General features: G+C 58.0%; 1 protein-coding gene across 18 annotated transcripts in view; it reads left to right on the forward strand.

Moving 5' to 3' along the window:
• KIF1A (kinesin family member 1A) overlaps positions 1 to 15691 on the forward strand; it is a 38517-nt gene that overhangs the window by 13833 nt on the left and 8993 nt on the right. For 6 of the 18 annotated variants that reach the window (XM_032697668.1, XM_032697670.1, XM_032697671.1 and 3 more), the window contains exons 15-38: positions 1206 to 1414; positions 1953 to 2032; positions 2364 to 2439; positions 4448 to 4527; positions 4799 to 4905; positions 5522 to 5605; positions 5716 to 5896; positions 5978 to 6050; positions 6301 to 6394; positions 6516 to 6664; positions 6821 to 6999; positions 7087 to 7224; positions 8064 to 8318; positions 11547 to 11665; positions 11745 to 11830; positions 12134 to 12272; positions 12434 to 12602; positions 12945 to 13035; positions 13397 to 13515; positions 13677 to 13732; positions 14395 to 14503; positions 14606 to 14672; positions 14764 to 14848; positions 15203 to 15308. In XM_032697668.1, the coding sequence (XP_032553559.1) occupies positions 1206 to 1414; positions 1953 to 2032; positions 2364 to 2439; positions 4448 to 4527; positions 4799 to 4905; positions 5522 to 5605; positions 5716 to 5896; positions 5978 to 6050; positions 6301 to 6394; positions 6516 to 6664; positions 6821 to 6999; positions 7087 to 7224; positions 8064 to 8318; positions 11547 to 11665; positions 11745 to 11830; positions 12134 to 12272; positions 12434 to 12602; positions 12945 to 13035; positions 13397 to 13515; positions 13677 to 13732; positions 14395 to 14503; positions 14606 to 14672; positions 14764 to 14848; positions 15203 to 15308 (2851 nt within the window). The remainder of the gene's footprint in view (positions 1 to 1205; positions 1415 to 1952; positions 2033 to 2363; positions 2440 to 4447; positions 4528 to 4798; positions 4906 to 5521; positions 5606 to 5715; positions 5897 to 5977; positions 6051 to 6300; positions 6395 to 6515; positions 6665 to 6820; positions 7000 to 7086; positions 7225 to 8063; positions 8319 to 11546; positions 11666 to 11744; positions 11831 to 12133; positions 12273 to 12433; positions 12603 to 12944; positions 13036 to 13396; positions 13516 to 13676; positions 13733 to 14394; positions 14504 to 14605; positions 14673 to 14763; positions 14849 to 15202; positions 15309 to 15691) is intronic. The other 12 variants (XM_032697683.1, XM_032697684.1, XM_032697685.1 and 9 more) reach the window with 5 other exon arrangements.

A 15691-nucleotide genomic window follows, 5' to 3' on the forward strand; every position in this document is an offset into this window, starting at 1 on the left:
CCCCTGCTGATGGAGCAGCCCGTGCCCACAGGCTGGCCATCCCCAGGGAGCTGGCAGAAAGGATAGTGGCAGAGTTGTAGTTAGCACCTGGGCTTGGGACAGTGCTCGAGGGACCAGTGTCATCCCACTCAGCCATGCCAAGGGCTCAATCCCCACAGGGATCCCTTCCTCCATGCTGTCATGATGTTACCTCTGATTGCTGCTGCTGCTGCTTCCGCTGGTGCTGTGTCTCACTGGGACTGGAGCCTGGCACGGCACTTGGGTGGGACAGCATGGTGCTCTCCTGATGAAGGGGTGGGTGGTGATGGCCAGGAGGATTTTGCCCATGGATAAGCACTGTGGCCCCATCCCACCCCGAGTCAGGCAGTGCAGCCAGGCTATGGCAAGCCTGCTGAGGAGACAAGGGCCTGGCTATCCCCTCCTGGCTCAGCATCCCTGGATGTGGGCTGATGGAGATGGGTGATTAATGCTGCACTTGCTAAGCTGTGCCCTGCCCACCTCCTGCACAGCGTGCTGAAACCCTGCGGCTTCCTCGGAGCTGGAGGAGCATCGCTGGTAGCTGGGTCCTAAGCTGCTGCAGGTCACTCTTGGGGTGCTGGCCAGCAAGCACCGCTGCCTGTAGCCCTGGCTTCACTCTCTGGCTGCCTGGCCAAGGTGCTGCTCCAGCAGGCCAAGGGCTTCCTGTGAGCAGATCCTGTCAGGGAATCCTGCCACTTCTGCCCTGTCTACCTGCCCCTTAGTAGGGTGGAGGGCCACCACCTCTCATTGCCTTCCCTTCTCATTCTCTGCCCCCGGATCCAGCTAATCTAGGGCATCTGGGCAGAGAAAACCACCCAGGCTGTATCAGATGGGGAGGATGACAGGGGCAGTGGCACACGCTCAGGGAGGACATTTGATGTCAAACCTGATTGCTGCAGGATCTGGAGTTGCAAAAAAGCGTCCCTGGGAGCCTGGGAAGGCTGCTTCCAGCAGCTGCTTCACAAAACTGCCCTGTGTCCTGAGGGGAGAGAGCATGTGCCCTTGCCCTGGTGCTGTCTGTGGTGCTGTGCTGCTGCCTGTGCCTTTTCCTTGTAATTCCTGGCTTTCTTCTCGGCACACCGGCCACTCTTTTTTTTTTTCCCAACAGCTTTTCTTGTCTCTATCTTTCTCTTTCTCTCTCTTCCTTTCCGTGTGTCTTTTCCTGGCCCATCCCTCCCCGCCCATAGATTTGTCCGACTTTGAGAACAATAATGATGCTAGAGGGGCAGAGCTGAGTCACCGCCATGACAATCTCTCCACAGTGACCAATGCCATTGCTGGGATCAGCCCCTCTTCCTCCCTGTCCGCCTTATCCAGCCGTGCTGCCTCTGTTGCCAGCCTCCACGAGCGCATCATGTTTGCTCCGGGCAGTGAAGAGGCAATTGAAAGACTCAAGGTAAGAGGACAGTGCCCTGCAGGACAAAGGGCTCAGCTCAACGCACTGTGGCTTGCAGAGGGGGCTCAGTATTTTCTGGAAACTCATGATGGATGATGCTCCTGGGAAGCAATGCTCATATGTCCTCTTGCAGAGCAGACAGACCCAGGGTTTGCCCAAACTGCTGGATGGCAGGGGGTTTGTTATTGTAGGCCTACCTGGTGCTGCCATCCTTCCTGCAGGGTGATGACTACTTTTGCCCTGTGGGATGGGTGCTCCCAGATTGGGATGGGCACTCCTGGCTCGGGATGAGTGCTCCTGGCTCAGCATGGCGCAGGAGCAGGCTGACAGCAAGAGGGTGGAGAGGCTCATCTTTGTGCCTCACTCTTTGAAGATGGGGTGATGGAAAAATGTGGGTGAAATGCTGCTGCACCTTGTATAAGCCAGCCTGAAACTGGGCCCAGTGTCCCACTGCAGCATGCTGGGCAGAACCGGGCAGAGCGGGCAGGTGTGCTGCCCATGGGATACACTAACCCCCTGCTCAACCCACGTTTGCCAGGAAACAGAGAAGATCATTGCGGAGCTGAATGAGACGTGGGAGGAGAAGCTGCGGAGGACAGAAGCAATCCGGATGGAGAGGTGGGTGGGTTGGGATGGTATGGGACAGGGTGGGATGGGATGGGATGCCATTCCCTCTGCACTTTGCTCCAGCAGTTCAGTTCCTGGGGCAGCCAGGCAGTTTGAATGTCCAGCCATACCCTCGTCTGTCACTGGGGCACCCCAGTGCCCACCTCATTAGTCTGCACAGAGGTGGGCTGCTCTGAGAAACCCACCAGAATTGTGAAGAGAGCTGAAGCAAGCCCTATGTCTGCGATCCATGGGACAAATCCGTGGGATCAGGTTGCATCCTAGTGCCGGCTCCAGGGGTGCATGGGGCTTTGACAGGCTCTTCTTTCCTTTGCTCCTTCAGGGAAGCGTTGCTGGCCGAAATGGGGGTGGCCATGAGGGAGGATGGAGGCACCTTGGGTGTTTTCTCTCCTAAAAAGGTAGGACCATCCTATTCTCTTCTTCCTGGGGACTGGTTTGTAGCCCTGCAGCTCCCTTCTGGCCCGTGCTGTCACAGCTAGTCAGCCCCACATATTTCACTAGCTGTTTCTTGGCTCTGAAACTTCCGGGGGAAATCCCAGCATTGACCCTGCTGGGTACAAATATGGGTAGAAATCTGTGGCTAAATGTCCAGCCCCCATTGCTGGGGTGCTGTCCCCTTTCATGGAGGCGTTTGCTTATGATTGCTGTGTTGGACTTCAGCGTCAGCTTGTGAAAATCTGTACTTTGGGGTATTTAAAATTGCTGCCCCTGAACCTGAAACCAGCAAGTCCTCGCTAAGAAATGTGCATGGGAAAATATTCCACCTCTTCATTTCTTGTAGCATTTGGCTTGGCCAAACCCCTTGTGTGTCTCGAGCTGAGGACCTTCCCCTTACATGCCCCAGCTTGACTTTTAGGATAAATTTGTACACTGTTGTCTTTGTTTCTTGTCCCAGCCACTGCCTGTTAGGACCCCTGACCTCTGGGTAGGAAGCGTAGGGGTTTATTCCCCCAAGCAGGTTAGTCTTGGAGGTGGGGCATTGCTGTGGTGGTGTTGGTGCCTCCTTGCTCTTCAGCTATCTGATGGGTGGCAACTCTTCTGAATTCTCCAGTGGCTGGCAAGAAAAGTTGGTGTTGATAGTGTGTAAACCACATTTTGTTATGGGCATTGCAGGACAGAACTATGCTGTTCCACTTTGTGCCATGGCCAGGCTGGTCATGGCTCCAGGAGCTCAGCAGGTCACCAGCTTTGCAAATCTGGACAAAAACTGCAAGTGAAGGAGCTTCAGCCCCCAGGACCACGTATCTGTCCAGAGGGGCCAGACATTAAATGTTACAGCCAACTTCTGCCAGCCACCACGGAGAAGAGCCCACCTTTCCCTTGACCTCCAGCTCTGCTGCCCAGTTTGGAGTGAGTCTCTGCTGTCAGCCAGAGCTCATGGCACCATGTTGAGGGGACCCCTCTGCATGCTGGGTCTCAGCAGGGTGATGCAGTGTTCCTTACAGTCACTATTCTTCTGTCTGGAAAACTCAGAACTTCATTCACTCATACTCTTGGGACTTTCCCTGTTCCCTGAAGGTGCAATCCCAGCAGCTAAGCTGGCTGCGGGCAGGGAGGTCTGTGACGGGGGGAGAAATTTCCTTCTTGTCAAGAACAAAGTGTTTTGTGACCCAGGGGAGGAAAGGGATGGAAGGGAACTGTTTGGAAGAAGACCAGGGAGTGAAATTCAGACTGCAGATATGGCTTCAGGTTCTCCACTGCTTTTGGCTGAACCTCTGAGACCTGCTCTTTCAGGTGCTTCGTCTGTCCTTGTACTATCAGTGGAGGAAAATGGGCAATTCTTTATTGACCTGACAGAGGGCAGGGGTAGATTGGATATTCCCTGTGAGAGTGGTGAGGCCCTGGCCCAGGTTGCCCAGAGAAGCTGTGGCTGCCCCATCCCTGGAAGTGTCCAAGGCCAGATTGGACGGGGCTTGGAGCAACCTGGGATAGTGGAAGGTGTCCCTACCTATGGTAGGGGGATGGAATGAGATGGGCTTTAAGGTCCCTTCCAACCCAAACCATTCTATGGTTCTATAGTACGCAGCACAGGTAAGAAGGGTCCTGCCCCAGGAGACTCTGAGCTGTAGCAGGGACTCCCCATGGGAATTGTTTGGCTCCGTGTTGGGCCTGTTTGGAACATGAATTTTCAAAGGTGGCCGTGGGAAGCATAGCCAGGGCTCAGCCCTGGGAGGAGGAAAGCAAGGAGGCATGTGGAAGCAGGGCATCTTCCTCCCAGCTGCTTGGTTCTCTGCAGTCCCCTGGAAAAGTACCTGTCTGGGCAGGTTATCCTGGAGCTACAAGAGGGCAAGAGAGCCCATGCAGTGGCAGTCTGCAGTGCTACCGAGCTCGCACCTCTTCAGGAGCATCCCTCAGTGCCTGGGTGGACAGGGTGCACTGGGATGACTCCTTGTTCATCTCTCCCAGACGCCACACTTGGTCAACCTGAATGAGGATCCGCTCATGTCCGAATGTCTTCTCTACTACATCAAGGATGGGATAACAAGGTGAGGCCAGGTTCTGTGGAGTGGTGGGAGCCTTGTCCATATCTCAGCACCTGACTTCCCCAGTTGGTCAGCAGAGTGACAGCTGTCTCCAGGCACTGTTCCTGGGGCATCCCCAAAGTGCCATGGCCACATGTATTTGCCTGGGAATCTTGTGTGGGATGTTGGTCCAGCTGTGCACCAAGGGTTGCTCCTGTCAGCCCCAAGGACGGATTTGAGGGGAGACTCAAGAGGGGCTGTTTTGAGGAAGAATCAAGCTGGGTTGCCCCCACAGGGTTGGCCGAGAAGATGCTGAGAAGAGGCAGGACATCGTTCTCAGCGGGCACTTCATTAAAGAAGAGCACTGCCTGTTCCGCAGCGACACCAAAACAAGTGGTGAAGGTATTGCTTGTCTGGAGGGGCCCCACTGCCACGGGGACCCACCCCTCTACATGTCCCCAGGACTTGCCCCCAGCTAGGGGTCCTGCCCTCCTCAAACTAGTGGGGCTTTCCTGCATGGGCGTGGCATCTCCATGCTTCCGGAGTGAGCTACAACCCTCATGGCTGGGACAGGAGCTTGTGCAAGGCATGGGGGAGCAAAGCAAGGCAGGGAGATCAAGGAGATCCTGGCTGAGCAGTCTGTACATGATTCCCCTGCCCAAGATGTGGAGCAGAGTCCACCTTCCGAAATGGCAGGAACCTGGGGGTGAAGGGGCTGTGGGAGATGAGCCTGGGAAGGTGGAGTTGCCTTCTGGAGGCTCTGGCCGCCTCTCACATTTAGTTTCCAGCTGTCCTTAATCCTTGGGACTGCTCTGATTAACATCGGGTTGGCTGAGTCCCATTGGCTGCCTAAGGTGCAGGTGCTGCTGATGGGTCCTCTAAGTGTCCCTCCAGACTTGGAGTGCTGTCTGTGGTGGCTCTCACTTTCCAAGGCTGCCAGAGCAGCAGAGCTGGAGATGCAGGATTTATCCTCTGTTTCCACTTTACCTCCCCTCTCCCCTTTCCACCACCTCCTCAGTGATAGTGACCCTGGAGCCCTGTGAAGGTGCTGACACCTATGTGAACGGCAAAAAGGTGACGGAGCCCAGCATCCTGCGCTCAGGTGGGTCCCTGGGGCTGGCACACTAGTGCTGCTCCAACCCACCTCCCTCCCTCCCACGGGGGCCCACGCACTTGTCCCACGTTAAACCCACGACACATGCACCCCTGCAGGAAACCGCATCATCATGGGGAAGAGCCATGTCTTCCGCTTCAACCACCCCGAGCAGGCTCGGCAGGAGCGGGAGCGGACCCCGTGTGCCGAGACCCCCGCAGAGCCCGTGGACTGGGCGTTTGCCCAGAGAGAGCTGCTGGAGAAGCAGGGCATCGACATGAAACAGGAGATGGAGCAGCGGTAAGAGCGTGGGCTGAGGTGCTAGGGAGTTGGGTGTCCACTTCCAGGTTGGTCATCCTCTCCTTCCCCTTTTCCACCCAGGCTCCAGGAGCTGGAGGACCAGTACCGGAGGGAGCGGGAAGAGGCAAACTACCTTCTGGAGCAGCAGAGGCTGGTAGGTGGCCAGGACCTAGCTCCTTCTGAGACTGCCCAGGCATGACTGGAGTCCTGGCAGATGTTTGCATGGGGTAGCTCTGTGTGTTCTAAATACAAGGGCAAACCTGTTATTCCTGGAGTTGTCCTCACAAACACAGATCCAGCGGAGGGAGGAGGCTGGGATCCTGCAAGGGGGTGTGGTGTGATGTGGCAGCATGGAGTGAGGTCACATCGGTGGGTTGCATCACCCCTCCTCCTGCTTCCCCCAGGACTATGAGAGCAAACTGGAGGCTTTACAGAAGCAGATGGACTCTAGGTATTACCCTGAGGCAAACGAGGAAGAGGAAGAACCTGAGGATGAGGGTGAGGGCTGCGTGACACCATAAGGTTTTGATGCTCTCTGTGGGAGCACAAAGAGTGGATTTGTGGGTGCCCTGGGCACCAGTGTCCTGGCAGTGGGGTGACTATCCCTCTGTGTCCACAGTGCAATGGACAGAGCGGGAGTTCGAGCTGGCCCTTTGGGCCTTTAGGAAGTGGAAGTGGTACCAGTTCACCTCCCTCCGCGACCTGCTCTGGGGCAACGCCATCTTCCTCAAGGAAGCCAACGCCATCAGTGTGGAGCTGAAAAAGAAGGTAGGTGGCTGGGCTCCTCTCTGGCTTGCTGCAGCACTCACAGCAGAGGCCAAGAGAATGGGCAGCTGGGAAGTGCTGAGGAGGGGTTCGCCAGAGGCACCACATGGAACCCTCTGCCCTCCCAGGTGGCTCACCATGCCCTCTGCCCCTCTCCAGGTCCAGTTCCAGTTTGTGCTCCTCACAGACACACTGTACTCGCCTCTCCCTCCTGACCTGCTGCCTCCTGATGCTGCCAAGGACCGGGAGAAGCGGCCGTTCCCCCGGACCATTGTGGCCGTAGAGGTGCAGGACCAGAAGAATGGGGCAACACACTACTGGACCCTAGAGAAGCTGAGGTGGGCAAGTGATGGCTGTGCCGGGAGGGCTTGGGTGCCCACAGCCCTGTGTCTGACCACTGCCATCTCTGTGTCCTCTCCCTGCAGGCAGCGCCTGGACCTGATGCGGGAGATGTATGACCGAGCAGCAGAAGTGCCTTCCAGTGTCATCGAGGACTGCGACAACGTGGTGACCGGTGGAGATCCTTTCTACGACCGCTTCCCCTGGTTCAGGCTGGTCGGCAGGTGAGCGCTTTGGCTCCTTTGCAGTGTGGCTGGGACCCACAGGTGGTCCTGCGGGAGGACACGCTGCCAGCGCTGCCCGCCACGTGCAGGGCATTCATCCCCCCATGGCACCCCGGTGCCCGCCTTACCTGCGATCACTGTCCTCCACGTTGGCTGCCGGGACCCCAAGGGACCCTCGGGCAGCTGGCAATGCTTCTGCTGCCTGCCCTGACCCAGTGCTGGGAGCCATGGGCTCTGGGCTTGGTGGGCTGCAGGGGTCGTGGCTGTCCAGCAGGCTGAGAGCCCGTGCCAGCTGCGACCTCCACCCCAGTGGGCACACGTCCCTGCGCACACACTGGTGTCTGAGCATCTGTCTGCACAGTATGTGCCACGTGTGTCCTTGTGCTTCCTGCACAGCGGTTGGAAGGGTGCAGTGCCAGCAATGAAGATGGGCCACCCCAGAAAAAGGGTCTGCCCCGGCGGGCAGGGGGATCAGGGGGCTGAGCTGCATGGCCTGGAGGCATCCCCCCCGTGCTGCAGCACAGGGAGAGATTCCCTCCAGTAGGAGGGGTGGTGGCAAGCCTTGTGCCACCCACTCCATCCCTACATTTCCTGCAAAGCCAGCGAGGGGAGTCCCCAGCGTTCACATCAGTTCCTTGGGTTGTTTTTTTCTCCGGTCGTTTTTGGCTTTAGAGATGTACCAGATGGGCAGGTCTTTGTTCCCAATGTCCTTTGATTTAAGGAGACAAAAAACCTGCCCCGAAACCCAACCAAGAAAAAAAAAAAAAGCAAAATTCCTGTTCTTTCTGTTTGGAACAGCTGGTGTTAACTTGTCTTCTATCTTGTTGTACTAACCTTAGTTCAGATATCTCTGGCTGCAACAGCTCTCCTCTTTTCAACACATGCATGAGCGAGCGCATGGCTGATCTCACCCCCTCCCCTACCTTCTCGAACCCCGACTCCGACATCACCGAGCCTGCTGACGAGCAGCACCAGGGGCAGGAGGAGGAGGAGGAGGAGGAGGACCTGGAGGAAGACATCTTTCCGGAGTGCCCGCTGTGTGATGGCCGGGATCCATTTTACGACCGCTTCCCCCTGTTCAGTTTAGTAGGAAGGTTGGTGAGGTTTTAGGAGAGCATGCCGGGAAGGACCTAGCTCTTTCGCATGAGGGAACTGCTTTTGGACACGACTCCCACCTCCGGGGCGTCCTGGAGGTGAAGGGTGTGGCTGGCTGGGATTGCCGCCAAGCCCAGGTGCCTGGCGGGGTGGTGAGGTGCCCACTGAGGTAGGGCTATGAGGAGCACAGTGGTGGCAAGGGATGGCAAGACGAGGTGGATGGCACCTGTCTTTAGGCAGGTCCCTCTTTGAGGAGCCCCTGAGAAGGGGAGCTCTGCTGCATGTCCATCTCTGAAGGAGCCGGGGGAGCTACATGGAGGTCTCTATCCTGGGTGTGTCTGTCCCAGGGAGGGCCACCTCCCACCCGGCTCGGGGTGGCCCTGTGGTGCCACTTGCTGGGAATAAGATCAAAACCCCATGTGCCTCTGGCTCTGGCTTGGCCATCCCAGCTGCATTGGTCAGCATGAGTCCCCCAAATGCAGAGGCTTGGTTGTGCCCTGGTGGTTGAGAGGGTGAAGCTGAGGGGGGTGAGCAGAGAGCTGGGTGCAGGAGGGAGTGTCAAAAGTGGCCTTTGCTCTTGCCACTTGTACTAAGTGTTGAGCTTGGGGCCACACCTGCCAGCTTGGCAGAGGGGATGTCCAGGGAGGTCGTGGGGACCTGGGTGCAGGCTCCAACTCTTCTTTGGCTCCGGCCAAGGACAAGAGCTTTGATTTCTCATACCTGTTGGCTGGGAGACCCCACTGGGCTCCATCAGTCTTGGCCCAGAGAAGCCCACCAGCTGCCCCAAATGTGGTTGAGCCACCAAACCTGGAGCCATATGCCCATCCCCAGAATGGGACGTGTGGTGCTGCCAGCTCTCTCTGGCGTTTTCCCAAGGGAGTGTGTGCCAGGAGACTCTGCCCCAGGCTGGGACTCCCTGAATGGGCTGATCTGGAGCTCCTTTTCCTTGGTGTGCCAGAGCCAGGCCGTGTGGTGGGGAGGAGAAACCAGAGCAGGCAGCGAGGGTGGAGGTGGGGTAAGAGTCCTGCAGCCTCAGACCGAAAGAGCTGGGTTCTTCCCCTCTTCTTTTCTTTTTTCCTTTTTTCCTTACAAAAAAAAAAAAAACAAAAACAAAAACATATCAAAACAACCCCAAAACTGTCAAGGGCACTTCAAAAAACCAAACAAGGCCCTGTGGCAGCCGCCCCACTCTGTGCCGGGGGCATGTTCCCCAGAGCTCAGCTCCTTCCAACTTCTTTTGAGTCTGCCCTGGGTTTGGCTCCCCCTGCAGCAGCTCTGCTGGCCACATTTCTTGTGAAGTGTGCTTGGATTGGTTTATGATTGGATCTCGTATTTGATTTTTTCCCTTTCTTTCCTTTTTTTCCTTTCTACTATTTTTTTTTCATTTTGGTTATTTTAAGGGGTTTTTTATTCTTTTTTTTAGCTGCTGGCTCTATCTCTTCAAAGCTTTAGCGAAAATTGGGGTTATTTCACTTTTGTCTTCCTTTGGAAAGGCTTTTCTTTGGTCTGAGCATGCCATCTTTGCACCTCACCAATCTTGTGGTTAGTGTCCCTGCCCTCCTTCCTCTAGTGAAACACTTGTCTCCCTCCTCCCTGCCTGCCCCACTTCCTTCCCACTTTTCCCTGCCCTCTCCACCCCTCAGCTTTTACAGCAGCTGCCCTGTGATTTTGGGTGGGTGGCTGCACCCAGATCCCTGTGCTTCTGAGAGCTTCCCTGAGCATGTGGTCCCATCAGGAAGCCCTGGCATGGTCCAGCCACTTGTCCCTGGTAGCATCTGAGAAGAGATGCAGTGAGATGGGCCCATCAGGAGACGTTCATTTGGCATCACCTGCTTGAGACCTTGGAGACACTTTGCATGGAAAAAGCCTCGAGCAGCAGCTGGAGGTCAATGGGAGTCATCAGAACAGGGGAACCTCTGGACTTTGGGGATCGGGGTGCAAATGTAGGGCTGCAAGAGCCCCTGGGCACTCTGGGGTACCGTTGAATGTCTGAGAAGATTCCTGTGAGGTCGGGATGCCCTGAGCAGCGCTGCCAGCCGCCTGGAGTTGCAACTCTCATGGAAGCCTCCTGAAGCAGAGATGTCCTGACCAGCCCCTGCACAATCACACCCCGCAACACCCAACGACACTGCATGTCAAGACTCTGGTGGGTGCCCCAGGGAGAGGTGCTGGGCACCCCACACCCCCTCTTGCTGGGAGCAGTGCTGCTAGCTTGCACCTCTCAGCAGGGAGCTCGGCGCCAAAGGTGACTTGTCACTGTGGAGGATATGGAATGCCACCGTTGCCAGAGCCAGAGGACCACTGGACAGCTGGCAGTGAGGTGGAGAGAGGCAGCAAGAGGACCCAAAATGCTTGAGAAACAGGGAGCTGTGGCCTGGCAGGAGGTGCTGGCACAGACATGGTGCAGCCATCATGTTGGACCCTAGCACCTCTCCGTGGCAGCATTGGTGACCTGTATGCCATGGAGGACAGCAGGGAGGCTCAGACCTGCCAGGCATGCCATCCATCCCTGTGACATGCTTGCAGGTGGCCCAGGACCCTGAAGCTATGTGTGCGAAGGGATGGGGAGGGAGGACACAGGCCACCCATGCTGCCAGTCACGCCATGCAGCCTTCCTTCCAGTGGTCCTGCGACACTGTGGGCAGAGCCAGGGCCAGGAACCCCCAGCAGGTTCATCTCTGAAGACTTCTGGCCTCTGTCCAGAACCTCCTCCTCTTACCTCCTTTGCTCCTGACAGCCTCCATCTCCCTCGTCACCCACCCTTCCCCCTGCCTTGCCCCTGTCCTCCCCACAGTGACTCTGCAGCCACCCCCTAGTTGTGTCACAGCACCTCCTGCCTAAGTCCTCCAGCTCTCCACCACAGAGAAGGTCCTCTTGCCCTCCAGCTTCACGGTGGCACCAGTGCAGCCCCCTCCAGTCCTGCCTGCCACGGAGGTGACAGCTGGAGGGGTCCGCAAGTCTAGTGTGCTCTGTGGTGCTGCCTGCGGCACGTGCCGCCCTCCTGCCCACCCTCCCGCCCGCGACACGCTGCCCGCCCGCTGCCCCCATCCCTCGCCTGGCCCTGGCTGCCTTCTCTTTAGTTTTGCTTTGCAGCACCGCGGTCGCGCCCTGAGCGGTGACCTGGGATCCCGGCCGCTGCCGGCCACGCCAGCCGTGCCTGGGGACCTGCGGGTGGGAGCAGTGACCATTCTCCCCCCTTGTTGTGTGTCCCCCCCCTTCTCTGGCAGGGCCTTCGTCTACCTGAGCAACCTCCTCTACCCTGTGCCCCTGGTCCACCGCGTGGCCATCGTCAGCGAGAAGGGTGAGGTGAAGGGCTTCCTGCGTGTGGCCGTCCAGGCCATCTCAGGTAGGAGAGAATGCTCCCAAAATGTGCCCCTTGCATCCCCTGCACCCCCTGTGCTGGCTCACTCCCATCCCTCCACCAGCGGATGAAGAAGCCCCTGACTACGGCTCTGGTGTGCGGCAATCAGGGACAGCCAAGATCTCCTTTGATGATCAGCACTTTGAGAAGGTACAGCAGGGCCAGCTCTCAGTGGGTGCCCAGGGACCCCAGACCTCTGCCTGCCGCCACGATGCTCCCCACAGGGACCCCCAGGCTCCTAGAGGTGCAGGCATCATGGGAAAGGGACCATCAGGCAGACCCCAGACCTTGGGCACCCACCCGTGCACCCTGCTCTTGCCTGTGTCCCAGAGGGGCTGCCACAAGGTGGGAGGGGAGAGCTGGCAGTGCCCTGATGCTCTAGGGTGCTAGCAGTGGTGCAAGCAGGACCACCTCGGGGATCACCAGCATCCCTGAGCCCCACTTCTGGCACAGTTCCAGTCAGAATCGTGCCCATCTGTGGGGATGTCTCGCTCGGGGACCTCTCAGGAGGAGCTGCGCATTGTTGAAGGCCAGGGGCAGGTCAGCGACTTGGGTCCCTCTGCTGATGAAGTCAACAACAACACCTGTGCAGGTGAGGAGGTGTGACAGGCAGTCTGGGAGCAGTCCCCTGCCCCAGAGCACAGCCTCTTGCACCCCCCTCAGCATCAACAGCCCACTGCCCCAGTGTGGGGCTGCTGGCAGACGCTGAAGGGGTGACACCCTGCCTTGCTAAGAGCCTCTCCATCCCTGCAGTGACCCCAGAGGACCTTCTCCTGGACAGCCCTGAGAAGCCTGTGCCAGACGGACCGCTGGAGGTGGCTCTGGACCACCTGAAGCTGGGCAGCATCTTCACTTTCCGTGTGACGGTCCTGCAAGCCTCCAGCATCTCTGCAGAATACGCAGACATCTTCTGCCAGTTCAAGTGAGCCCCCAGTATCCCCCAGCCCTGCATCTCCCACCATGCTCCAGCCATCGCCTGGGAGCTGGTGGTGAATGTCAGGAAGCCCTACCCCCCCACCTGTGAGCCCTTTGTGGATGGGGAGGCAAAACCAGGGGCTGTGGAATGTGCCAGTGCCCTTGTTCAGTTGCTGGCAAAAGGCAGGGAAAGACTCCCATCAGCTTTGGGGAGTGCTGTGCCAGCTAAGGGTGCAGGTGGCAGCCCCAGGGGGAGCGGGCTCTTGTCCTGGTTCCTGCCTTCACTCCCTTCCCTGCTCCAGCATGTCCCCATCCCACAGCCCCCCAGCTACCTCCCTTGCCTCCACAGCTTCATCCATCGCCACGATGAGGCCTTTTCGACAGAACCCTTGAAGAACACGGGACGAGGACCACCACTGGGCTTCTATCACGTCCAGAATGTGCGTAGCTCTCCCCTTCCACCCCTTTGCCTGTGTGGCTGCTGGGGTCTCTGCGGGGCCATTGGCTGGATCTTCTCAGGGCAGCAGGTTCCTCCTGACTTTCCCAGCCCCCCACAGCCACCCAGCTAAGCCAACCTTAGATGGTGGATGTGCGAGGGAGAGACCAAAAGCCACGGCTGTCCACCCAAAAAGGCTGGGATTTCACAGCAGTGGTCTTGGTGGGGAGAGCATCCCTGAATGGGGGGAGGAATGGGTGAGGAATGCAGGGGACAGACGGGCTTGCACCCTCACAAGGGTGCTGTTACTGGCTCTGTCCCCTTTCCCAGCTAAACTGTGCTGGTGGTGGCTCTTTCTCTTGTAGATCGCTGTGGAGGTGACCAAATCCTTCATTGAATACATCAAGAGCCAGCCAATTGTGTTTGAGGTGTTTGGCCACTACCAGCAGCACCCCTTCCCGCCTCTCTGCAAGGATGTCCTGAGGTGGGCACCCCTGGGCCAGCCCCAGCCCCTGGCTGCCCCGGGGGCTCCAGGTGCAGCAGGCTGCCTGGGGACCCGAGAAAGGGTGGCCCCAAGGCATAGGTGGGGTTGGCCAGGTTTGGGGATCCCTGGGGATGCTTTAACCAAGCCGGTTCTGTCTGCAGCCCACTGAGGCCGTCCCGGCGCCACTTCCCCCGTGTGATGCCGCTCTCCAAACCAGGTATGGAACCTGGCCTTCTACTCCTGTGCCCGCCCATATTTCCCATGCTGGGTGCAGGGTTCCCTTCCCCAGACAGACCAGTTAGGACTGCAGGGGCACTCAGAAAATGTTCTGTGGGCCAGAGCACCCCAAAGCCCTAGACTCTAATTTCTGCAATACTCAGCAGATGCAAAGGCTCCATCTCACCTCCTGCAGAGTGTCAGGGAGGAGGCTCTTTGTCCTGGATGGCTCAGATGTCCACCTAGCCCCACTGTCCCACAGGGGTGTTGGGGTCCCCTCAGCACTGGCTGCTGAAACTCCAGTTGCAGGGGTTTGGCTGTACAGTCACCACACCACCACTAGGGAAGCCTCCCACTGGTTGTCCCCAAACAGTCCCTGGAGCTGCACTGTGTGGTTTGGGATGTGTTCATGCCAAGACTGCAGGCGCTTGGTGTGCGTCCTGGGGATGGGTGAGGCCAGCCTCGTGCTGACACCCTTGGTGCCCCATGCTGGGCAAGGCAAGGGAGAAGGCACGCCAGTGACTGGCAAGCTCCCTGGGATGACGCTCTTGTTGCCGCCTCTGCACATGTTCCCACGGTCCCTGCCTGCTCTGCCCTTTCCCTGCCATCGTGTGCCCCCAGTGGTGGGCTCAACCTCTTAGTTGTCTTTCCAACCCACTGCAGTGCCTGCAACAAAGCTGAGCACCATGACTCGGCCCAGTGCCGGCCCCTGCCAGTGCAAGTACGACCTGATGGTCTTCTTTGAGATTTGTGAGCTGGAGGCCAATGGCGAGTAAGTCCTGCTGGGAGAGGGAGGCAACGGGATTTGCTGAGTGCTCAGCACCTCTGGGCAGGCTAGCAGGACTCTGTGTCATGCCACAATCCTCTCTTCCAGCTACATCCCTGCTGTTGTGGACCATCGTGGAGGCATGCCGTGCCATGGGACCTTCCTCCTCCACCAGGTACTCTCTGCCCAAAATGCTGTCCTGGCTCTGACTCCTGCTGGGACCTGTGTTAACCACTGTCCCTTCTCCCTGGCCTCGTGGGTCTCAGGGCATCCAGAGGAGAATCACCGTCACCTTGGTGCATGAAACAGGCAGCCTCATCCGCTGGAAGGAAGTGCGGGAGCTGGTTGTGGGTAAGCCAAGCCAGCCTTCAGCCCCACCAAGTCATCTTCTTGGGCTGTTTCACGTTCCCATGTTCCCACATTCCCATGAGGGGCTTTACGCCTCATCTCCCCTCCTGCCCTGCAACAGCAAAGCTGCAGCTGCCTGGCAGGTGGCACCAGGGCACTGCATGGGCAGGACACCTCACCCCCTGCCACCGTGTCCGGGAGCTGGACCAGAATCTCCAGTACTGAATGGCCAAGTGCTGGGCAGCTGCTGTCTCTGACAGGGGGGGCTGCAGGCAGGTGGTCTGCCCTTGTCTTTGCAGGGACCCTCACAGGGCCACTGCCTGTCATCTGAGAGGCATCCCTTTGCTGTGTTTGCAGGTCGAATTAGGAACACCCCAGAAGCAGATGAGTCACTCATTGACCCCAACATCCTGTCCCTGAACATCCTCTCCTCCGGGTACATCCACCCCTCCCAGGATGACCGGTGCGTGATGCTTTCTTTCTTGCTCTTCCTCTGCTGTGGTGAGGGATGGACGGGGGCAAGTAGCAGTCCCTCTCTTCCCTGGAGAGCTCTGGGACCCTCTGCAGGGTCCTGCTGACCCATTGCTGCCTTGAGGCAGGGTTTTTCTGGAGCTGCTTGGTGTTCAGGGCTGCCAGCCCTCTTCCTCCTCCTCCCTCAGGCCTTGATGTGCTGGGGAGAGCACTACAGGGAATCTGTGTGTGGTGCTGTTCTCTGGTACCAGCTGTGACCGCCTGACACAGCCAGTTGGTGCCAGTGCTGAGAGGACGTCCCACCTCTGTGGCTGGGGGGGACCTGCCACATAGGCTGTTTTTCCCATTTCCCAGCAAACTTGCTGGAAAGGCCAT

This window comes from Chiroxiphia lanceolata, chromosome 10 (assembly GCF_009829145.1).
Source record: "Chiroxiphia lanceolata isolate bChiLan1 chromosome 10, bChiLan1.pri, whole genome shotgun sequence".
Classification (NCBI taxonomy): domain Eukaryota; kingdom Metazoa; phylum Chordata; class Aves; order Passeriformes; family Pipridae; genus Chiroxiphia; species Chiroxiphia lanceolata.